The sequence below is a fragment of the Camelus bactrianus genome, chromosome 7 (genome assembly GCF_048773025.1).
Source record: "Camelus bactrianus isolate YW-2024 breed Bactrian camel chromosome 7, ASM4877302v1, whole genome shotgun sequence".
Taxonomy (NCBI): Eukaryota; Metazoa; Chordata; class Mammalia; order Artiodactyla; family Camelidae; genus Camelus; species Camelus bactrianus.
The window spans coordinates 78,404,990-78,430,622 of NC_133545.1; the positions used below are offsets into that span (position 1 = coordinate 78,404,990).

Below are 25,633 nucleotides of genomic sequence, written 5' to 3' on the forward strand. Positions count from 1 at the left end.
CTCCTCTGGGGCTCAGCCAGAGCAACAGAGGGAAAGCCACTGGAGGGATGTGTGTGTCTTCGTGGTAACGACGATGCTGTTGGTCTCGTTGGGTTTTCCCCTGTAAACAGCATCAGCTCAGGCCGAGGTTAGTTGGGGCTTTTCCGTAAGAGCTCATCTCATGACCTCTCACTCCCTCCAGTTCTGTTTTTCCCACGTCTGGGAAAAGAAGCTAGATCACAAGTTTGTTTGGAAGTTCATCAAAATCTGGAGGCAGCAAACATGACAAAAACCCCTCATAAGTTATTAGTGTAAATATTTTATAAAAAATACAATAGGTGGTCAAACTCCATCCTGGACCTCATTTCTCATCTTCTCTGACATCGGGGTTTAAGATCACATTCGTTGAGTGTGTGATTGTTCAGGAAGATAGTGGTGACCCCAGTACCAAACCTAGAGGTCACCCAATTCCTGGAGTAGCACCATCCCCACTGATATTACCATTCCATGGCTCTGAGTCCCTCTGGAGAGGGGCCACACAACATGCACATTGTCTTGTTTTTTGAATTAATGGTAATTTTTGGTGTGCGGGTTTGAGAAGTCAATGATTCTCCAGTGAGAAATAATGGGAGATATTAGGAAGCACACAGTTGGGGCAGGAACCCACAGGTTCACCACCCGTGCTGCCTGCAGCCCCACAGAATCGAACAAAACATTCTCCACAATCAGAAAAAGCAGAGGTCATGTGAGGAGCTCAGAGAGGGAAACTCAGCCTATGCTGAGACCTGAGGTCCACCTACCTGTGCAAGCGTTGTCCCGGACGCCTGCAGCTGGCTGCCAAGGAGCATCCTGGAAGAAGTCTGTGCACCTCTCACAGTTCAGGACGTCTGTATTGTGCTGACAGACACACCAACTGTGGACCTGCAAGTGTGATAAACGTAAACAGCGCCAATAGAAGGCTTGTCTTTGATGACACTGGGGTTCTTTCAATGGAAAATGACAGCAGGCCCTGGGGTCTCTCGGGGTTTTAGTTTCCCACTATGGTAGTTACCATACCAGCCTTGACTACCTTTTATTATGTGCTTAACTAGCTTTTAAAGTTTTTTTAAAACTTAAGATGTTCAAGTGGGGAGAGAGGGATAAATTGGGAGTTTAGGGTTGGTAGATACAAAATATTATGTATATTATAGAGAAACAACAAGGTCCTACTGTAAAGCACAGGGAACTATATTCAATGGCCTGTAATGAAAAAGAATACGTATATATATGTATAAATGAATCACTATGCTGTACACCGGAAACTACTACAAGATTGTAAATTAACTATATTTCAATTTAAAAAAAAGATGCTCAGTGAATATTTACAATAAATTTGGGGGCATTTCTGAATTCTAAATTCAGGGAACACATTGCAGCCCTCAGTAAATGAGGGCCAGGAGGGGGAGTGAGTGTGTATGCGTGCATGTGTGTGGGGGTGTGTGTGTATGAGGTGGCTTAGGAACGCATCAGGAAAAAGAGGGAATTAGAAAACAAAGAAACTGGAGAAAGGTGTGTGATTCTCTCGGGTTTTCACAAAATGCCCTCAGTGTCCCAGTTCCAAGGGAGAAGTTCCATTTCCAATGACACACAGAGACAGTGGAGGGGGAAGATGTAATAGCCTCAACATCCAGCCCCGTCTGTTCTGTTACGATCAATAATTTAAAATTATTTAGGTTTTTGTAGACACACTCCCACAACTCTGCCCCAAAATACAATTCTTCTACCACATCACTCTTGTCCCTGGAATAGAGATCTGCACTTAAGACAGAGTCATTCATAACGTAAGAATATTAGTCACTTGGAGTGATCATTTTGACAGCATCAGGTGTCACTCAAATGCCTTGGCACTGAGCCCAGGCTCACACAACAGACCTTCAACACATGTTTGCGAGACAATGCACGTGACACTATGGGTCCTCCCCACCGACTCTCCACTCCCTAAAAAACCAATCAGCAAAAGAGAGCAAGATAGGCTATCTCAAAATCATAAATTATAAATTCTGCTCATTAGTGCAATGACGCCTCTATTTGGCAGAACCCACAAGCACCTCTGTCCAGGAACTGGAGGCTCCCAGACAGGGTGATGGGCCAGGTTGAATGATACCTGCCCAGCACGAAGCTGGCACTTGGATCACAGAGTCTGATGTATGTCCAGCACCAGGATGGTGAAAGGAAGATAGGAAAGCCAACTGCTCTTTCGGGTTAGTAACTCACCATTCCGGAAGGGTTGAAAACATCTCCCCACACCTTCTGCATTGGGCCACATTCGCTAGCATGGCTGTTGCAAAATCAGCTTCCCTGAACCACCAGCTCATACAGAGCATAGCAGTATTTATTAAGGGCATTGTTTTGCCTCCTTCCCAGCAACGAATCCCCAAGGGTATGGAGTTTGGTAACGTTTATCCTCAGATTTGTTAATGTCATGAGGTCTAGAGAAAGGAAAATAATGAAAACAACGAATCAAGGGCATTTAGGTTGTATCCATTCAATGCGCCCTCCTTGACTGGCACCCCCTTAACGTCCCTACGGGATGCAAATGCAATGACGAGGAATCCTCTTGACGTGAAATTTTCAGAAAGGAATTGGTGTGAAAAATATAAAGCAATTCATACCTTGAATGTGGGGGCTGTAAGGGTCTTCTATCTCAAAGCTGGGATCCAAAACTTTTAAAACAACCTGTAAAACCAAAGTAGGGAAATTTAGAGTATTTTACCCTCTAAACATGCTTGTTAAATACGCTCTTAATGAAGAGATCCTGCCCTTACAAGAAGCTTGAGCCATTGCTTCGTGCCAGTTGCAGAGCACAGATTATCATTTCGGTTCTCCTGTGAACAAAAGTACCAAGAATGAAAATGAAGGCTGTTGAACAGTCATTGTGGCTCTCTGTGCACAAGTGGTCCCCGGAGGCGGAAGTGGTGACAGCGCTGGTGAAAGCGCTCGTGGGCTGGGTGGGGTGGAGGGACGGGGTTACGGCTCAGCAAGTTGTCGTCAATTCGGATCGGGCAGGGGATCCTCGGGCTGCCTCCTGCCACCGCTCCTCCTACTCCCCTTGATAAGGTAACACCCCCCCAAGCCCACTCCTCCCCTGACCGCCTGCCCATCACCAGCTCTGCTCTGAGGAAGTTCCCGGCAGATTCCACCGGGGTGGAGGCTTACAAACGTGGATATGAGACAACTAACCCAGGGACGCCACCAGCCCCTACGGCTCCCTTGCAAGGGTTCGAAACAGGCGCACCTTCTTCCGGAGCCCCCGGCCACGGCGCCCAGCCTGCGTTTCAGCCCTCACTCTCCTTCAACAGGGCACTCTTGTACAGGATTATCATTATTATTATTCCTATTTTTTATTTTTAAAATCCTTTATTCGACTGTAGACAGTTTTATTAGAATGTGTTTTGGAGAAGATCATTTTGGGGTTTTTTTTTGTTTTTTTTTTTAATGAAGTATTTGTAATTTATCTGAACATGAGATGAATTCAGGACTCATTTCAATGTAGACAAGATCATCCTTAAAAAACCCAGCAGCTCATGTTCTATTCCAGTAGACCCCACTTCAATTGTTTTCATCTAAATTAACCGCATTAACCAAAAAAAAAAAAAAAGTTTAATTTATAGCCAAGAAATCCAAAAAAGGAAACGCTACCTCACCACCAGTTGAGGGTTCAATATCTGAGTATCTGGAGTCACAGACAAGGTCTCCCACTAGCTGAGCCTAGCCAGATGCGATGTCAGGAAAGGAAGAAGCGCAGTCTTTGGCAAAATATCTCAGCACCCCTCAGGTGTGTCTGTAGTCCGCGGAGCGTTCAACCAACATGGCAGCAGGCCGAAAAGTCTATGAAAACAGTGAGCTACACTTGTCAGGCTTCACCAAAGTAGATTTTGTTACCCACTCCAGACTGAACACTTAAATTTTCTAATTCCATGATCTCAAACTTCATTTGTATCTTTAAAAAGTTCTTCTATAACGAATACACTGAAATCTCTTCATAGCAAGTTGGCAAGTATTATGAGAACATGCTTTGTCCCAGAATCAAACTCCATTTTAAAATTGTTTATGGCTGTGTGAATTATTAATTGAAGAAAGACAGCATACACATTTTTCAAAAGCTAATGTGGTTGATACTCCACAGCAATTGGCATGTGGTTTTCTTTGTCTAGAATGCTCTTCCTCTGGCAAACTCTTATACATCCTTCAAAACCTGGCATGTAGTTGACCCTGATTCCCCACAGCTGACTTAGCCTCATCAGTGAACTCCCCAGCTTTCTAACCACACCTATTCCTGCACTTGTCACTTTGCATTATAATTTCAAATTTATATCTATGTTTGTATCCATGACTAGATTGCAAGCTCTCTGAAGGCAGACTTGGTTTCTTTTTTTAATTTTTAAAAAACTTGTAATTTTATATTAATTTTTTATTACCAAAACCTAGCACCAGGCCTGACATCAAAATTAGAATATTGATGCATGAGTCAAGAATGCCTTACAGCATAGGATTTTCTCTGCCATCTAACCTCAGTAAAGATCCTATAAATTTTCTTCCTCTTTTGATCACAATTTTTCTGTATTTGCCTAAATAATTTCCAGTTCCTGCCCTTTTATTCCTTTAAATTATCTTTCTAGTTCTTATGGTCCCTGTCACACTGGTGCTTGGAGGTTTCCTTTTGCTTATCTTCCAAGTTTTTTTTGGTTTGGTTTCTTTTTTTTTTTTTTTTTTTTGGTTAACCATATAAATTATTAGTTAGTGAGGAGTGGGGTTTCTTGTGTTTCTTCACTCAAGAACAAAAACCCAGATGACAAAGCTTCAGCCTGGGTTTAGACAGCTTTCTGTTCTCTGCAGGGAAGCAAGGAAGCAGAATTCCAGGGAAGCCAGGCATTTGGTAAGTAGATAAGGGGGCAGCAAACCTACACATCTGTACCTTAAAGGTCAGAACAAGGTGACTGAACTGAAATAACGCCTCTAGGTCCATCGGATGCTGACATGATCAAGACCTAAAGGAAAATCCAGAAAGAAGAAAATCAGTGATCTGAGAGATCCCTGTTTATCGTGCTAACCCCTCACTGTGACTTGTCTATAATAAAACCCTTTGAAATCACACAGCTGGTGATCAGCACTCTTGCCTAGGCTGTTGGAGAGGTTCTCCTACGCCGTCCATGCCCAGGAGGAGGTCTACGGGAGGGCGATACAGGTTTTCCCAATGGTGCCCACATCCGCGTTTTGGAGGCAACACACACGACCACTGCGTGGCAGTACTACAAACCACCGAGGGAGTTTTGGGACGTTCCCTCTAGGTGGAAAGGGAGGGCTCATTTCCCTGACCTCAAATCTTGACTCCACATAAACGTGAGCCAGCAAGCCAGAGCACGGCAAGCATCAACACACCCTTTTCTTCCAACAGCTGCAAACAATTGTTTGAACTAGTTTTCTTGTCACTTAGCATATAACACAGCTTGGACCACTCCCCCGGGACTGAGGTTAGGGTTAGGTGGAAAGGGCTCCTCTGTGGCCACCAATCACGTACCTGTCCGATGGATGACACAGAGAAACAGCCTTGTACTATGCTTGTCCTCCATGATCTAACCTACCAGGATGGTTCCCACACTGCCCTCTCATGGTCTGGGGTCCTCTAAGGGAAACAGGTGGAGGCATCCAAGGAGAATAGAGGGATCGTAGCCCAAAGTGCAACATACAACACACGTGGCAAAGGGACTCACTCTGTGGGGGTTAAGGGTTCCGGACCGGTGCTGAGGAGGGCCCACTGAGAGTGAACCCGCTCCTTAAACACGCAAGGCCCAAGGCTGGGCGGGTAATAAGCCATCCCTGATCAGGTCCAAACTTCTGGTGGCAGCTGGGGAATAGGGACGGTCAGGGCCAGGGTGTGGTTCAATATCACAACTGTCTGTGAACAGAGAAGGGCACACATCCAGGAAGGAAAGAACTGGAGTCAGTAGCCAGCGAGCCGTTTAATTCAATTTTTATATTAAAGTCTTTGGCTTGTGGCAAGAAATGAAATGTCCTTTCTCTCTCCCCCTTCATATACTGAAGAAGGAAAAAGCACACGGTGTGAACTCTCAGACTTCCCCTGGCATTATTATTTGTTTACATCTGTGTGTTTTATATTAGGCTTAATTTACCAACACCTCATAAACTTCCTTCTTCTTCTTTTTTTTGCAAAGAAGCAAAGGATGCAGCAATATTTTCTTCCCCTACATATAAAGAGTGAAACATTCTGAGTTACGTGCTTAAAAAATACTTTGATTTCTCGAGAGGAAAACAATCTTTCTTAAGATGAGAATTAAATTTGGTTCTTAGACAGTTTCAACTTCTTGGTGGATATTATTCCATTTCAGTATGACTCCTTGCTGTGATATGGCTAACGCCACACAGAGAGAAAGATGCCTTCTTAAAAATACGGAAAACAAACAATTGGAGAGGAACTAACTCGTACCGTTTTCAGATTGCCACCATGTCTTTTCTCGGTCTGGTTCAAAACTTGGAATTACATTCTCAGTGGTGTGGCTGCTGGAGTGGGAGCGAGGATCGTATGGAAACCTGGAGTCACAGATGAAGCATTTTTGTTCCCCCTGGAAAACACATCATTAAAATTAAAAATAAGGGATCGTCATTACTTATTGTTGATCTGAATTTAAAAACAAGCTGTACTTACTATATTTGTCACTCAATCTGGCTAAAAATAAAAAGCAGGGGAAATAACAAGACATCAATTTTTCCATCAATAGGTGCTTAAATACAATAACAAAATTAAAATATGACCTCAAAATTGTATAAATGTATACACTTGGGGCAAAAATGCAAATTTATGCAGGATTAATCATTTTTCTCATGTAAGAGGCAGATGATCTGGAGGTTATTTTAAACCATAGAAAAATAATTAGGATATACTCTGGAGTTGGACTTGCTTCCTTTAGTTAAAAAAAATGAACAATTAGTATGAAATTAATGAAAACAACTGGCCACCATCCATCATCCTTTCTCTCTCAGACCTAATTTTTGGCATAAAAGCTTCCAGGACCAAAAACTTTACGTCACACATTTGGATTCTATAAAAGATTTTTCATTCAACTCACAACAGAGAGACCCACCCTCTTGTTTTGCAGACCAGAAGGTCTTAGTGACTTGGAACTAGTTTTGCTTGGCATGGATTTTCAACGGTTCTGACAGTCAAGATTGGCCTTCGAGTTTGCTTAACTTAATGTATCCACTTGTAGCTGTATTTGCTTAAAATCCCTAAGGAAATCACCGGGTTTCCAAAGGGCAGCCAGTGGACTGCACGGTTGTTCCTGGCTAATACTTGTGGGACTCCAGAGGAGCAGTTTTGCAAAGCCTCCAGGAAGCTTATTACAACCCTCCATGCTGGAAACTGCCTACAGCAGCCAATGTGCTGGTAGGTACTCAGTGAACGCTGTGTGACTTTACGTCTGACCACGGCTTACAAGGGCCCACGTGATCTGACCAGGGCCACCTCTTTGCCTTTTCCTCTGTGTGTCTTCCCTTAGTTCACTCAGCTTAGCCATGTGTACTTCTTTCTCGTCCTCCAGCTCACCAAGGCCTCTCCAACTTCAAAGTCTTAACACAAGCTGTTCTCCACTCCCCCCGACAACCCTTCCACCAAATGATCTTCTCTCTTGCTTATTCCCTTCTCTCGGGTCTCAGCTTAAATGCCATCACCTCAGAGACTTCCTTTGACTCCTATCCAAAATACCATCACTGCTAGAGTGAGTGCTTAGCATGCATGAGGCCCTGGGTTCAATCCCCAGTACCTCCATTAACAATAACAAAAAAACCTAATCACCCCCCTCAAACATACCAAAAAAGTTTTTGAAAATAGGTCTTTCTTTAAAAAAGAAAAACAAAATAGCACCATCTCCCCACCCTCTGGACTTCTGCCTCTCTCCATCCCTTGCCCTGCTTTAGAGTATTTTCTAAGTCTTTATCACTACTTGAGAGTACAGCATATATTTGTTGGATTACTATCGGTTTCCATCATCATGAGACAGGAGGGAAGGGGCAGGGTACAACCACTAAAAGAATGACACAGCCATTGAGAATAGGACATAAACTGGTTAGAACCAACTAGGCCCAAGATGGCAGAAGAGTTGACTTCCGGTAGACCTTGAGCCTCATTATACACTCATTGTGATACATTAGCATGCTAAATGACACACCCACAGGGGCCATGACAGTTCCCAGGCTGACCATAAAAGGTCAAAAAGTGGGCAGGAGCCCAGTTCCTGGAAATCCCTGCCCCTTCCCCACTACAGTTGGAATAATCCTCCCACTTGTTAGCCAACTGAAATTACCCAGCCTATAGAAAATAATCATGCCCAGGCCTTGGGGCCACTCTCCCTTCTGGGACGGACTGCCTCCTGTCTATAGAATGTGTATCTCTCCACATAAACTTGCTTTCACTTTATTATGCCTCACTTTTGAATTCTTTCCTGCACGAGACAAGAACCTTCTCTCTGGTAACATTTAGACAATAAGCTGAATGAGGGCGAAGACTGTTTATGGCTGTACCCCCCTACCTAGAATAGCATCTGGCACATAGCAGATGCTCAATAAAATTTGTTGGACAAATGCATGATAATTTTAATGACTATTTCAGTCAGAATCTGTCAAAGTAAACCAGCCTTTCAAGAGATCTATATAATCTTTTTAGAATTACTGGCCACCATACACCTTATACTTGAAGAAAACCAAAATGCTCTTTGGAAATTAAGGAACAATGCAAGCTGGACCAATTCAGCGTATGAGGAGGTCTGCCCCAAACTTGTCCTAAAAGAGCAGCAGAAGTCCTATCGTTCCACTGAAAGATGGCAAGACTTCAAAGTATTTCCAATAATTCCATGGAAATCACTAGGGGAAATGTTGCACTTCAGGGCTTGTGCACCATTTTTCTTCTGTATCCATTTTTGAAGAACAGTCTTCGATGGGACTAGCTACAGAAGGTGCTTAGCTGCGGTGACTAGATGTGGGAGTCCCAATGTGGGGAGCACTCTGGGTCAATAACGGATTGAAGTTTCGGAAAAGAATGTCTCACTTGAGAGCTCTCTGTTACGTAACAGATGAAAAAAAGTTATCCTCTATGCCGCACGAATGCTTACATAACTAGTGCTTGTAGCCCCACCTGTAACAATTTGTCAGCTAGAAGATATTTTGAGATTTTTTTACCCCCAGCTGTAAGATTTTTAAGATTTCTGCGATTCCCTAGACTAAAGAAACTCTAAAGTTTGAGTGGTTTCTATTCTTGGTATAACTTTGCAATACAGGAACATCAATTTCTAATTATTGTTGGCGTATATTGGCTCTCGACAACATAAGAAAATGCCTATGGTGTGAGGACAACATGGGAGATACCAGAGTTGGAAAATTTCTATTAGAGTCAGGAATGACTTCTTTGTCCAGAGGACCTGGACTTAGGGAAGCCACCTGAAGGGCCTTCCGTCCCACTTGACCCAGAGTTGAGCAGAACTCCTGCACTGTCATTTCCTTGCACATGTAGAGAATTTGCTTTCTTACACAAGTACTTTCCAAACTTAGACCAGTGCTAAGCACTCAGATATTGTCTCCATTTATTTATAATCATCCTCTTTTACTAGAAACCAATTAGAACACAAAGCCTTTCCCAGAGGTGTCCAGGAGTTGCCTTAAATGAACAATACGTGGAAAAGCCTGGGCCACGAACATTAGGCTTATGTCCAACTTCCTTCTTGCACATCCTCTCACTTAAGGGGTTGACGTAATTAATTGTCTCAGGCTTTTCAGCAGGTATGAGACTCAAATGACCTCAGATGCTTATTCCAGAGCACAGAGAAGGAAAAAAAAAGAAAGAAACTGTAAAGCAACTGGTCCTTTTATAAAACTGGCTTTTAAGGGAACAAAAGACACAAAAATATGTTCACATGGGGATTTTATAGTCTTTAGACAAGACAATTTCCAAGTGGCATTAAGAGGCTGGCCTACAGTCAATTCCAAGTCTACACCCCCTCCATCTCCATCTGAAGCAGGACAATGAAAACTCATGTTCAGCATAATAGCCTTGTGGCCCTGAGGGAGCTTCCATCTTCACTGAACAAGTCAATTAAGTCCACTCCATGGGAGTCATGAAGGCAGCCAAGCAGAACAATACATTTCATAATAATTCTCCCAAAAGACTGAACCAAAAACAGGCTTTTCTATCTAATTCTAAAGGTAACAAGAAACAGATGAAGGTTCTCTTCCTTATTTTCTCATCAGTGAAGGTTTCCCACATATTGAACTGACTCACTTGTGTCTCAGATGTTCGAGAAGGTGTGCTGTCTCCTTTTTACTGTTGTCGTCACGGCCCTAGATGTATTTGGGAAAATTTACATCATGGATTAAATGACGTCCCAACAAGTGAACAAAGAACCAACCCACCTCGAGGTGGCTAAGGATGCAGTATTTCTGGGCCCCGTCCAGCCTGCAGGTAGAAGCCTCGAGCTGTGCGCTGTGACCCACCAGGAGATGGCCCATGGCGGGGCGACAGGCACGTCCACCGCAGTCATCTTGAGCTTCCGTGTAACTAAGCAACCCTTGAAAATGACAGAAACAGAACACAGGAGGCAGTCTAAGGGTAGCAGAAGGCTTAAAGAAGCAACTGGTTAAGTGGGAGAGTTCAGTCTGTGTATTTTTTTAAAATATTTTATTTGTTTATTATTTACTTTATTTTGGCAGGGGTGAGGGAGGTAATTAGGTTTAACATTTTTAGAGGAGGTACTGGGGATTGAACCCAGGACCTCATGTGTGCTAAGCACACACTCTACCACTTGAGTTACACCCTCCCTGCCAGTCTGTGTATTTTTAATACCAGTTCTGTGATCATTAAGACCTTGGTCGTGGATGCCCTTGGCGCCTTCAGCCGGATGGAAATCTCTTAGCCTGGGAGGTTATACCATCTGCATTCATGGCTCCACCCTGCCCAGCCTGTAGGTAATAACTGATGGATGCATATTTCACAGCCATTGCCTCAGGCTGGGATCCACTCTGTGGTACAATTTACGCTCAGAAGCTCTCCTGGTGGGAGGTTGAACCCTGCCTCCTGTAGGGATCTCAGCCTCCTTGGAGGACTTCCTCGATAAACCACTTGCACACCAATCCTCATCCCAGGCTCTGCTTCTGGGAAACCTGACCTGAGACAGCCTCCACTTACTGGGAATTCTCTATATGTCAGTTTAGGGCAAACAACGAAGACAAATGCACAGACACGAGGAAGGAGACTCCTAATCCTGCCTCGTGCACCTGTTGTTCCAACCTGGAGAAAATCAACTGGAGAATTTAAGAAATCCTCAGGAAATAACTTTCTCTTAAAATATGTAAATGTAATTGACCCCCTTTATAACCTGGATTGCTGGTTTCAGATATACCGTGGAACAAATCATGCCTCTTTGGGATAAAGGAAGGGAGAGACGGAGTTCCAGCCTGATGGCACATTTAGCCCTTGGTACCTGCTGCCCAGCAGATCTGTGGTGAAGGGTTTTGGTTGCAGGAGAGACAAGAGTATTGCAAAGACCACTTCATCTCAACTGTCACCTCAATTCTCTACTTTTCATGTGTAGCCTCTGAGGTAATATCCTTAAATCTCAGTTTAAAAATGATTTTAAAAGTGCTAATTGTTTTAAAATGTTTATTTTTGAGTTAAGATAACTCTTAAATCTCTATATGTGAATGTGGGGTAGGTGGGGTAACCAGAACTATTTCTTGCCTGCATGATTTGCCTGCAGGGTTTACTCCATTATGTTCAAGTTACACATTTGTAACCCTTAACATAGTAATAGATTTGTTTATTGTTGGGAAGACTGAATAAAACAAAGTAGAATCTTAATAGGGATAAGTTCTAAAATTAATACACATAAAGCTAAATGCACATATAAAAATATAGTGAGTCCACTGTCATGTTTTATCGATGGCTATTTATAGAAATAGTTATACTTCCTTTAAAAGCATATTTGGACAGAACAGAAAATTCAATTAATTTAAATTCAATTAAAGGCTTAGAATTCTGTTTGATTCTCAAGGTCAAAATCTAGGCACCAGTTTTCTCTTGATTGCAACTGATAATTTTGCAGAAATAAAAAAGCCTCTGGATTGAAAGACATAGGACTTAGAATAGCTAATACAATTCTGAAAGTCACTCTACTTGACATGAGGCTTACTATACAGCTACAGTAAGCAACAGAGCACAGTGTGGGTGGGGGGCTATTCCATGGATTAATGGTACAGAGACTCCAGAAATAGACCCACACTAATATGCTCAATTGATTTTTGAGGTTCAAAGGCAACTCTGGAGGAAGAACAGCTTTTTCAACAAACAATGCTGGAGCAGTTGGACATCTACAGGCAAAAAAATTAACTGGAACCAAAACCTCAGACCTTACACAAATATTAATTAAAAAATGGATCATGGACTTAAAAGTAAAATATGAAACTATAAAGCTATCAAACTTCTATAACACATGGGGGAGCGGAATCTGGGGGACCTAAGGCTAGGCAAAGCATTTTCAGAATTGGCAACAAAAAGCATGACCCAGAAAAGGAAAAATTGGTAAATTGGACCTCATCAAAATTTAAAACTTTGTAAAGAGGTAAAAAGGCAAGCTATAGACTGGGAGAATATAACTGCAAATCACATATCTGACAAAGCTCCTGATCTAGAATATATGAAGAGTCCTGAAAACTCAACATTAAAATATGCATGTGTATGTATGACTGAAGCATTGTGCTGTACATCAGAAATTGACACAACATTGTAAACTGCACTTCAATAAAAAAGAATGCAAAACAAAAACAAAAACCGTGTTTGGCACAGAGTAAACACTCAATAAATGCTAGTTATTATTATTTTTTAAAATAAATGTTTAGGAGAAAAATTTCTGTAAAGACATCTGGGAGAGAGAAGTTTGACTATGTGAATTAGGATACTTTCAAGCACTAAAATTCTGTCATTCAATTATTTGATGCAAAAGTGGAAAAAAGAAAAACCTCAACATTAAAAAACCAATTCAATCAGAAAATGCCAACGGCCTGAACTGACAGCTCACTGAAGGGGAGGGACAGATGGCAAAGAAGAACCTCAAAGATGTTCAACAACATCATTAGCCATTAGAGAAATGCCACTCAAAGCCACAACAGCACTACATTCCTATCAGAATGGTTAAAAAAAATAGTGGTAACTCCAGATGCTGGGGAGAATGTGGAGAAACTGGATTACTCATACACTCTGGTAGGAATGTACAACGGAACAACCATCTGGGGAAAAGCATGGCAACTTCTTATAAGGCTAAATAATCATACAGCCCAGCCACTGCACTCTTAGGTAACTATCCCAGAGAAATTTAAATTTATATTCACACAAAACCCTGTAAGGCCTCTTTATTTATGATAGCGTCAAACTGGAAATAACCCAGATATCCTTCAATGGGTGAATGGTTAAGTAAAGTGTGGTACATCCACACCACACTGAAACCGAGCAGGACTCTATGGGGTGTTTCTGGGACAGACCCCTCCCCCATATCCTCTGCTGTAGCTTCTCTGAAGTACCCAGATAACAGTAACCAAAAAAAAAAAAAGGCCTCCCTCATGCTAAAGCACATTCTAGCCTGACTCCTAAATGGCACATGTTTCTCTGGCCACAGGGGGATAGTACTCAGCAATAAAAAGGAGAATTTGTACCATTTTTAGATTCCACATATAAGTGATATCATATGGTATTTTTCTTTCTCTTTCTGGCTTTCTTCACTTAATATGACAATCTCTAGGTCCATCCACGTTGCTGCAAATGGAATTTTTTTTAATGGCGGAATAGTATTCCATATATACCACAACTTCTTTATCTAATCATCTGTTGATGGACATTTAGGTTGCTTTCATAACTTGACACACATGAACTTACTTACAGAACAGACACAGAAAACAAACTTATGGTTACCAGGGAGGAGAAGGCATGGGGGTGGAGGGACAAATTGGAAGTTTGGGATTTGCAGATACTAACTTACTATATATAAAATAAATAAGGTCCTACTGTCCAGCACAGGGAACTATATTCAATACCTTGTAATAGTCTATAATGAAAAAGAATATGAAAGGAATATATGTTTATAAATGAATCACTATGCTGTACACCAGAAATTAACACAACATTGTAAACTGACTATACTTCAATAAAAAAAGGAGCAAATCATGGATATGCAACACTGTGGATGAATCTGAAAGGAATTACACTAAGTAAAGACAATCTCAAAAGGTTATATACCGCATAATTCCATTTCTTGAATGACAAAATTAGAGATGGAGAATAGATTTGTGGTTGCCAGGGGTGAGAAAGGCAGGGAGGTGGGTGTGGGTATAAAGGGGATCTTTTTAGGTGATGAAACTGTTCTGTATCTTAACTGTATCTGTTCTATATAAAATTGCATAGAATTAAATACACACACACAAATGAATGCACGTACAACTGGTGAAATCTGAATAAGGTTAATGGACTATTTCAATGTCAGTTTCCTGGTTGTGATGCTGTACTGCAGTAATGCAAGATGTTACCATTGGGGGAAACTGGGGGAAATGGGATCTTGCTGCCTCATTTCTTACAACCACATGAAAACCTGCAATGATCTCAAAACAAAAAAAAAATTTTTTAACCCAACCAATTCTCTCTCCCCTCAAAATCACTCCATCAGCCTCTGAAGGGTGAATTACGTAAATCCCACACTCTAAAATAATACACACAGGACCTGTTCCAGCTGCTCTTATAGACTTTTCCCTTGAGATGTGAAAATTTACGCCATGTCCTGATTTCAGCAGATGGGTGGGAGAGATAGGCCTAAAATGAAAAATAATTACCGTACTGTGGAATAAGCTTGGTTTCACCTCAGTTTTTTCAGTGGTAAAATTACAAAGAATTTTTCTCATAGACTTGTTTTGCATTTGATGGGTAACTTTCCTTCAGCCTGTCCCACCCCTGAATACAGCCTATTGAAAATACGTTCATTCTCTTGTATACACGTTGCCCACACCTATTCTATTAATCTGGTCATTTCATGATTATGGTCAGGCATTAAACATACACAGATCATAGTTCTACAGCTAAGAATATGATACATCATGTCTCTTTCCCGCCAGGTTACCAAAAGCCAGTTTGAATAGGCGAATTTTTCATCTTCAATCTCACTGCAAAGATTATTTCACTAAAACAAACACATTTCTTTCTCTTTCTTTGAGATGTGGTTAGGTCCCTCATACACTTTTTTTGTACATATATATTTTTATTGAAGTATAGTCATTTTACAATGTGTCAATTTCTGATGTACAGCATAATGCTTCAGTCATACATGAACATACATATAGTCCTTTTCATATTCTTTTTCATTATAAGTCACTACAAGATATTGAATATAGTTCCCTGAGCTATACAGTATAAACTTGTTATTTATCTATTTTATATATATTAGTATCTGCAAAACTTTTTTAGTTTGCTGTATAATAAATAATCCTCGCTTGGTTAACATGGATTTTTCTTTTTATTCACCCAACAATCCAAACCCAGACCTCCTTTTATTCCCTAGAATTGGTATCTAGGATAAATAGCTGATGTGAAGTCTGGACTCCAACAGATGGAAGCTTTTTCAAAAAGGCCAGGTATAAAATCTCTGCTAATGCTACATGCAAATTAGCTCAGACTTCCCTTCTAGGGATTTCTTCTTTTTGACAAGTTCCATCCTGAATTCTCTTATTGGAGTTATTGCCTTAGAGATTGAACATGTTTTTATAACCTGACTTGGCCAAACTTGTTTTCATCAGATGTGTACTTTTCAGAAAAGAAAGTATTCTGGGGCTTAGGGAAATTCAACTATTATTTGTGTAATGTTCTAAGGGCAAATATGAACTTCTGATCTAAAATACTTGGCAAAAAGTGGCTGAAAATATTAAGTAGTTAAAGCTTTCTGCCTGGACAGATGCAGCAATATCCTTCCTGGATTAAAGCTTCCACTGCCAGGTAATCACATTAGCAATAGGTGGGAACTGATTCAGAGAATAAATGTTTTCTGTCTTTAGAAAATCGATGTATGGCTCAACAAATGACATCCATACAACTTGAGGATAGGGTCTTATTTAAAATGAATTTAGGAAAGCGAGTCATTTAAAGAAAATATACAGTCAATTTTCTGTAAGGTCAAGGGTCAAGGGTCATTTTGTAGATATAACCATTATTATATATGATCTCTCAGTAATTTTGTATATTGTTCTAATTTTCTTAAACACATGTGATGTTTTCATATACTTTAGTTTTTGGAGGGGAGGTAATTAGGTTTATTTATTTACTTATTTATTTTAGAGGAGGTGCTGGGGATTGAACCCAGGATCTCATGCATGCTGAGCATGAGATTTACCATTTGAGCTATACTCTCCCCTCTGATGTTTTCATATCCTTTAGAGTTCACTTCAGAGTTTAGAGGCTGTAAAACACACACACACACACACATTTAGTTACACACATTATTCATCATGAGTGAGAAAATGTGTAAAGAATGCACATTGTACATAGTTCCCCAAACCTGGGGCCAAGGCACATTTTATGAGTCTTTTCCCTTATCTTCCTCGGTCAGAATGCAAGACAGACGGTTTAAATAGGCTTTGGTCTTCATATAAATGCCTGTGGCCGCACTATAAACCAGAACATGCCCACGCTGCTATGCGGGGTTAAGCTGGTTGGGAGTGAGACCTTAGGCAACTCTGTAAGCAGCTCTTTGCAGGAAACAACCCTCAGCAGGGAGCTCCTTTTGTCTTATCGCTTTAGCAAAGCTATACTGTAACTAACCTTAAACCAGGCACCCACACCCTCTGGCCCTAGCACACCTTTCAAATCTTTTGATCACATAATACCTTGCCTAACATGTTGTTCTTTCCTAGATCAAAGAGGTAAAAGTGGAAAATAAGCAATTAACAGATGACCAGATCTCTTCCCTAACTTCCCCTTCAGTCCTCTTGCGAACTAAGTGTGTGAACAAGACAGCATCTAAGGAAAAATCACAAGAAGCTGACAAGCCTGCACGAGAAACCTGCATGTAGTGGAAGGGGCAACAACTCTGACCATCCCTCCTCCACCCCCTCTCCAGGATCCATGGAGATTACTTCCCTTTTTCCCTTTAAAACTTTCATATCTGAGCAGAAACTTGGGAGATGGTGTTTAGGGGACACCGAGCCTACCATCTCCCCAGATTGCCGGCATTCTGATTAAAAGCAACTTTCCTTTCCACCAACACTTGCCTCTCTCCGAGTACTGAATTCTGAGCAGTGAGCAGCCGGACTGAGTTCAGTAACACCCTAGAGATTTGGGTTAGAGCAGGGTCAAGTTTAGGTTAGGAAATCCAGGATTGGCTGTACTGAGACCTTTTCTGCTTGATCTAATTTAGTGCTGAAGATCTTCCCTCCAGAGAGAGGTCCGTCCTGATTCTCTGAGACTCGGTGGAGGGGTTTAGAACTTCGGCAAGATGTGAGTAAGTTATCCTTTCTATGGAAAGGCTGGGAGAAACTGCCGTGATCAGAAGTGGTTGCTCCTGATTTTGGATACTGATTTAGCCCCAGAGAGAACACCCAAGGCAGATGTAGATTAAAACAACTCTTCTCTGACCCTCCGAGACCAGATCTAAGCTTCCTACTCCAGGAGTGGGGGCTGCAGCATACGAAGTCTCCACTGCCACCAGCTCCACTGCCTCTGAGGCAGAAAAATCTCAGCAGAGAACAAATGAGCATTTACCATCTCAAGCTGTTCCTTGTTTCTCCAGGAGCAGCCAGTCTAACTGGGAATTTGCCTCAGGGTTTGGGAATTGTAAAATTAAACAGAGGAGATTCTTCAAGTCTGCTGCCATGAAGAAATTCAGCACAAATCTTTGAAGATTCTAAGCAATTTAGTTAGCACTCACCCAAAGCAGGGCTGTTAGAGATACAGAAATGTCAGGATCAAAGAGAGTAATTGTTGGAAAGAGCTTCTTTATGACTAATGTAAATTATTCTCAGCTTATTAAAGACCGCGCAGTTGTGGAGAATTTGGCCTTTTAGCTCAGAGCTGCTGGTTATTCAGAAGAGGGAATTTTGCTTATAAATTCATGAGACGACATCACTGGGACAAGTGCTACATTCAAAGCAGAGCTATCTTTAAAAATTAAATTGCATGATATTTGTAAATGAAGAATCTGAAAGTATTCTGCTTTTTTTTAGTGTCTTACTTTACTTCTTTATCTGCTGCTGATAATAGTTCTTCAAAGAGTGATAGAAAGAGTTATGGGTTCCTGTTTGGAACCTTCTAGTTGCTTGACACAATTATACAACAGAAGAGCCATGCAAATGTGTATTAATATAGAAAAAAGAGGTGGATTTGTTTAAAACCTATTTCTACTAAATCTTTCAGAACAATGCAATACAAGCAGACAATGGATTTTGACAATACTCACCAAGGTACAAAAAAAAGGTCAGTTGATATTGCATTCTTTCATCAGGAAATGATGAAATTCAATTCAGCTAGGTTAAAAAAAAAAAAGACGTTAAAGTCAGTCACTGATAGAATGAATAATTGCCATCAATTTTAAATGCCTTGAAAATTTGATGGTTTTTATGCTTGAGGGACACAAAACATCTACAGTGGTCAATTCCTTAAAATATAAAGAGTGTACAGAATTTTTACAAATATTTGTTTTCTATTTTTTGAAGTCACAGAATGTAATAGTTAATCTTTGTCCATTTTTATTTAGAAAAATACTGAAGAATTATCTTCGAGCGATAATAAAAGTCATGATACAAAGAAGTAAATTCCAAGAATAAGTCACCGGGGCTCAAGAAGGACTTGCCCCCAAAGAAGAGGAGGAGGAGCTAGAAAAAGATCCGGTGCCCTGGAATGGACACAATTCTCTTAGTAATAACCGCTTACGGATTATCACCGGTTTCACAGTGAGGACAAGAAGGACAGAACCGCAGAGCTTAACAATCATTCCCCTGGCTGCTGAGGGCCTCCACTTAGATCAGCAGGTCGCAGCCCTGGCTGCATCTGAGAAACCCCTGGGAAGATGACTTTTTAATGACTTCTCTTAAAAATATTTACTTATTTTACGATCAAATACACCTAACACAAGATTTACCATCTTAACCATTTTAAAGCGTCCTAAGGACATTTCCTCTGTCGTATCATCAACCCCCAGAACTCTTTTCGGCTTGCAAAACTGAAACTCTGTACCCCAGAGCTTCCGGTCACCCCTACCCCTCAAGCCCCATTCTACATTCTGCCTCATTTGACTGCCCTAGGCACATAATATAAGCAAAACCACATGGTGTCTTTTTGTGACTGGCTTATTTCACTTAGCCTAATGTCTTCAAAGTGCGTTTGCATACGGATTATAGTATATGTCAGCACCTCCTCCCTCTTTAAGGCTGAAGGATATTTCATTGTATGGATGTGGGGAGATTTTTTTAAACTACAGAGGCTCAGGTCCAACCCAGACTAATTCAATCAGAATTGCTGGAGGGTGGGACCCAAGTGCCAATGTGTTTACAATGCTCCCCAGGGGATTCTACTGTACAGCCAGTGATGGCTCACGGATACCTAAAACTCATTAATTTTCCATCTATACATGTTCTCTTCTTGGATTCTATTCTAAGAGAATTTTTAAAGCCTGGGGAACTTTGAAAATCCTGCTGTCCAGGTAACATTTCATACCAATTAAATCAAAATACCTAGGGGCGGGCTCTTGCCATCAGTATTTTTAAGATTCCAGGTGATTCCAACATGCAGCAAAGTTTGGGACCCCCTAGCATTCCCATGGACCAACTTGCTTAGACTGGAAACTTGAGGGTTTGAGAATAGAAGCTTTAGACTCACAGATATAGTAAATAATCTTACGGTTACTGAGGGGAAAACGGGTGGGAAGGGATAAATTTGGGAGTTCGAGACTTGCAAATATTAAGTACTATAATAAAAATAGATAAAAACCCAAATTTCTTCTGTATCACACAGGTAACTATATTCGGTATCTTGTAATAACCTTTTAATGAAAAAGAATACGAAAACGAGTATCTGTATTTGTATGTATGACTGGGACATTGTGCTGTACACGAGAGATTGACTCACTGTAACTGACTATACTCCAATTTAAAAAAAAGAATTAAAAAATAAAAATGAAATCCATAGCAAACAGAGAAAAAAAATAATTGAAGCTTTTAGGGAGAAAATAGAAAAAAGTTTTCTTTTTAAAAAAAATTTTTTTTTTTTTATTGAAGTACAGTCAATCACAATGTGTCAATCTCTGGTGTATAACATTGTCTTTCTTTCTTGTATGAGGTCTCTCCTCTGAAACATCTCATCTCTCTGATTCAGGATAGTCTTATCTCTGTATCTCTTATTATCTTTTTTAAGGCGTAAAGTATACTCTTTCTCTCTCTTGATATATATAGATAGATATATATATATACATTTTGGTGGTAGCTATGCTGAGATAATTCACGTATCATAAAACTTATTGTTAAAGTGGTTTTTAATATATTCTCCACTACGACCCCAACAAGAAATCCCATACCCTTGGGCAGTCACCCCCTCATCTGCCTCTTCCTGCCGCCCCGGGGAACTACTCATCTACTTTCTTACTCTGTAGATTTGCCTGTTCTGCATACTTAAAATAAATCATACAATTTCTGGTCCTTTGTGACTGGCTTCTTTCAACTAGCATGATATTTTCAAGCTTCATCCACGCTGTAGCAGGTATTGGTACTGCATTTTTTTTTATGCTGAATAATATCCCATGATATGGCTATACCATATTCTGTTTATCTACTTGTCAGTTTGTAGATATTTGTTTTTTTCCCCTACTTTTTGGCTATTATGAATAATGCTGCTATGAACATTTATCTACAAATTTTTGTATGGATGTATGTATTTTTTAAAATTTATTTTATTATTTTTGTGGGGGGGGGGCAGGTAGTTAGGTTTATTTATTTATTTTTAGAGGAGGTACTGAAGTGAGAAGCCCCATGAAAAAGACAGTAGGATCCCCAGGCAGGGCCACTACCCTCCTGCCAGCACCATTCAGTTCCCTGGCCCTGCGGCATTATCTCGCTTTTTAAACTCTGAAACGTCTTACTTCTAGGAAAGCAAAACTTATCCCTAAGATTCTATTGGTTCCCTGAATAACTCCTGATTGGTCCATTTCCCTCACTCCTGATTGGTCTGTTTCTATCACTCCTGAATGGTCCATTTCTACAAAGCTTATTCCTAATTAGTCACCTTTGTTAAACTTTATTTGCATATGATGTTACAAAATGTTACAAAAGTCTAGACTGGTAGCCTATAAAAGCCTGTGTAAACCTACAGATGGAGTCCAGAGCTTGGAGTGTTAACTCCTCTGGGCCCGCTGGTGTAATAAACCTGAGTTCTCCAACCCTCCGAGTGCTGCTTGGTCTCTCTCCTGGATCCAGGTTGCTGTCACAACTGAACTGTAACACACTTTGTTGGAACAGTACTAGGGATTGAACCCAGGACCTTGTGAATGCTAGGCATGTGCTTTACCACGTGAGCTATACCCTCCCCCTTGGCTGTATATTTTCACTTCTCTTAGGTGTACATACCCAGAGTAGAAACTTTTTTTTTTTAAGTTTTTTTGTCTAAATCTTCCTAACAGATTGTAAGCCCCTGAAGGTAAACATTCAGCTTTTCTTCCCTAGAAATGCTTAGAAAAAGAGTGAAAACATTTGTTGACTTAAATTCATTAAATTCATTCATTTCTTGGGTTAAATAAAACATGCCAGTCTCTGACCTCGGCATTAAGTGATGCACCGCATTCGAGCTTGGATTTTACTTACTGACATTCTACTAGCTTCAGCTCCTCTGCCCTTCTTTGAAGGCCTCGGCTGTGCCCTGGAGGTGCCCCTCCCTGCTGGGGCTACATCAGCCTGGGTTGCAAGATCTCTGTATAAATTATGAATCCTGGGTGTCTCCTGCCTCTGACCTTTTTCCTGCCTGTTCCTCCACTGCCTTGTTCTTTGGCTCTTAGTTCCTGATTTTCTCCCCATTTCCAAATATATATATTTATATATATTTATATTGCTTTCCAGAGCCCCAGTGTGAGACTAGCGCTGTCTTTAAGTGTGAAGACTTAAATGTTGTAACAGGAAGCACTCGGGAGGGAAAGAGGGCTTGATGTAATCTCTCAGCAATACTTCTACATTTTTTATATCATAGCTGGAGGAAACATGGAAGGAGGTCATTTATTCCCAGTCCTTGTCTCCATTTAGAACTGATCTTAGAACTGTGCTCTGTGAAATAACCCTGACCCACATTCTATGAAGGATTCACAGCTTTCAAGTCAGAAGCAGTGGCCTGTGGCCCGAAGCAGTCCCACTGCGGGCGGGGTTCTCCAGGGCCTGGTGGGCTGATGGGTGGAAAATGGGCTGGGGTGTCTGGCTTTCCTTCCTCCAAATTACGGGAGTGGCCCCAACGGACCGCCAGCACTGGGGTTTAACATCCTGCAACTAGCTTGCTGAAATCCCTGAGGCAGAGGGAGGTAGTTCTGGTTAATTCAGGCCACTAAAAATACTCTCCTTGAAATAAGCCAATGAAAGTGTGGTAAAGGGACTGAAATCACCTCTGATTTTCTGCCTCCACTGTCTCACCTTGCAAGTAGACTCTGGACTTCCCCTTACCACCTGACTCCTTGGATGCCCCCCTCACTCAATTCTACCTCCTGAAATCCAACCTCCTTCCTCCTCGGTGAACATAGATTACGGCTGATCCCTGAAATTACACTGAAAAACCTTAGGCCCATAGCAGCTTGCCTGCTTCTCGCATGTGCAGTGGTTCTCAACGGACTGGGTTTGTCCCACAGAGAACATTTAGAAAAGTGGGCCAGCATTTCTGGCGGTCACAGCGGAGGAGGGGGATGCTACTGACATCTAGTGGGTAGAGGCCAGGGGTGCTGCTTAAATGAATATCCTGCGATGCACAGGGCGGGCCCCCAGCTCCCAACAAAGAATTATCAGCCTCAAATATCAATAGTGCTGAGCTCTGAACCCCCGCAGGTGGCTTCAGTGCCCCTAGTCGGGGGCCATCATACCACCTTTGTTTCCATACGTGAGTCAGCCCTCGTCTTACTCCCAGTTTTCTGTTTCCCATTTGAGGTGATCTGGCCCCAAACTAGAAGAGTGTTACAGTAAGTCCGGCAGCTTTTTGAAGTTCTGTTATTTGCAATCACCTACCGAATCATTATAACCCCTCCAGCTGCACATACAGCCCAATTCCAGGTGTTGGAATAATCTCACCCATACCTTCATCAAGCCATACATTTATTTAATTGGTGGTTTTTCTGGTTGGTTTACTGGAGCTGATGTCTGCGAAGTCTCACAGGGGCTATGTGAAAATTTTTTCCTTGCTAAATTCATTGGTGAGTTGAAGTGATCTCTGTGCAAGTAATCGGGATGAATTAACATAATGTTACCCTTTCTTTGGATGAAAAGCCTGTTAGTGTATTTACAAAGGAACTGGATGCATGCTGGTAATTGTTGAATGAATGCTGCTGGACGATGCTGGTTTTCAAATGAGGAAGTGTTGTGACCAATGGTAAAATCTATGAAACTGACAGTAACAAACTTTCTGGCATTGCTAACTGGTTTTAATTTACTAGTGTTCACTAACTTTACCTCAATCTGCCTTCACTTGAAAGTTGTGCTCAGGCCCGCATCTTACCCAAGAGCTTCTTTTTTTCGTGTGAAAACAATGTGAATGAACGGATGAAGACATGAGGGGCATTTAATATCAAATTGCCCAGCCCCTCGACCCACAGGTACAAATAGTGTGGGATAAACAGCTTCTTTACAGGAAGGTCTGTTCTCTACTCCTGTTTCAACTACTGTTCCTTTCTTTTGCAAACAGTATAGTAATAATCTAACATGGGGGGTAATTATAACAAATACATTGATGTTAGTCCTCAATTCCTTTTCCGGCACACTGCAAATGGGTTATCTTATACATTGAAAAGTAACAGTTCTTACAGAATTCTTATGCTTAGCTTCCCCCTATTTGTGTAACACATTTTTTTCCCCGTGACATCAGGGATCCTTAGCTATTTCAACTAGGTTACCTAAATTGCATCACCGTGAGGAATGCAAAGCTCTAAAGCTTACTTTTCTTTCAATTCCAGCAGACATCATTTTCCTTTAAACTTACTATTTACCCCTACCTAGGATATTAATACGCATATTTTGAAGACACAGAGAGTTCTACAGAATCTGAACTTTCTCTAAGTTATCACAAGTTACATCACCATAAGATAAACAGTCACTTAACACACAGCTTAAAACTGGGCAGTTCAACACTACATCGTTTGAAGCTCTGTTCAAGCAACGGAAAAGCTCAGCTCATTGGCTGCGCCCCACTCTGCACTAGAAATCAATCGCTTCCGTTGTATACTGTACTATGTATACATGTCTTATGTATAAATGTTATCTGGTCATTTATCGTTCTGAAAAAGGACTGATTATCCTTTAGGGTGGTCCCCGACCTGACCAACAAATTCTAAACTTGCTGACACCTTACTTAATCCAAAAAATGTCAATTTAGCAGTGAGACAGAAGGTGAGACTCACCCGATTTGAGAGTCCGTGTTGAGAGGCGCAGGCAGCGAAACAGGGCTGAACCTGAAAGGGAGTCACTTAAGTAGAAAATGCTCTCCCTGAGGCACCTGAGGAAGAGGAAAAGATGAGCGGTATTCCGAAACCTGCCAAGAAGGGTGATCTGTGAGTTACTTGCCTTAGGTTTTGATTTACATACACACACACAACCTGTACACAGAGGGAAAGAGAGCTCGACTTCACAGCAAACGTTCTTTAACTTCTTTTAGGTGCCAAACTTCAGAAAGCAATGACTAAGGGTTGATATCGGGACTACAGCAACAAACTGCAACATTCCTGGCGCACTTATAACTAAGTTCTTAGCTGACTTGCAGCTACTCCAACAGCATGAAATTAAGGAGGAAATTCACGAAGAATCAAAGGCTGACACGTGCTCACAAAAGTAACCGAGGTGTCATGCGCTCTCCAGGAATGAACTGTTTTGGGGAGATGCTCTAAGTTTACTTGGATGAAAGGCATGGGACCATTCAAATAATTTTTACTTACTACTTGCAATAAGAAGACTTGACAAAGTAAGCTTTCAACCTGGAAGAGTGATTGATAAATGCAGGTGTTTTCATTATTCACTAACTTATACAGTCTTTTTTTTTGAACATCCAACGTTGCCTTCAGGAACCAAGATCCTGGTTGGTATAGAGAGGAGAATCTGTGTCTGATGAAACAGAGAAAGAACCAGACAGCCCATGGAATATTCTGAGTCTGAGAATTTGAGCAGTAAACCTGTCCCCTACAAATACAACATTAGGACAACATTACCTAACCCATTTCCCCGATTTCTAGTGGCATCTGTCAAAAAGAATTGGCTCATTCCGAACAAAAAATTAAGAAATTAAAAATCCAGGAAGCTGGCTCGTGGCTGGGCTGTGGACTCTGCAGTCCTCGTCTGTAACTGCTGCCTGCAACACAACGTGAGTTCATTC

The 25,633-nt window shown here is 41.2% G+C and overlaps 1 protein-coding gene across 1 annotated transcript in view; it reads right to left on the bottom strand.

Annotated features, from left to right (window-relative positions):
* LAMB4 (laminin subunit beta 4) overlaps positions 1 to 18,534 on the bottom strand; it is a 90,185-nt gene extending 71,651 nt beyond the window's left edge. The window contains 9 exon segments of the mRNA XM_010947430.3: positions 780 to 900; positions 2,233 to 2,447; positions 2,631 to 2,694; positions 3,658 to 3,846; positions 4,934 to 4,983; positions 4,986 to 5,006; positions 6,464 to 6,599; positions 10,435 to 10,589; positions 18,501 to 18,534. Of these exon segments, the coding sequence (XP_010945732.2) occupies positions 780 to 900; positions 2,233 to 2,447; positions 2,631 to 2,694; positions 3,658 to 3,846; positions 4,934 to 4,983; positions 4,986 to 5,006; positions 6,464 to 6,599; positions 10,435 to 10,589; positions 18,501 to 18,534 (985 nt within the window).
* Between the last annotated feature and the right edge of the window lie 7,099 nt (positions 18,535 to 25,633).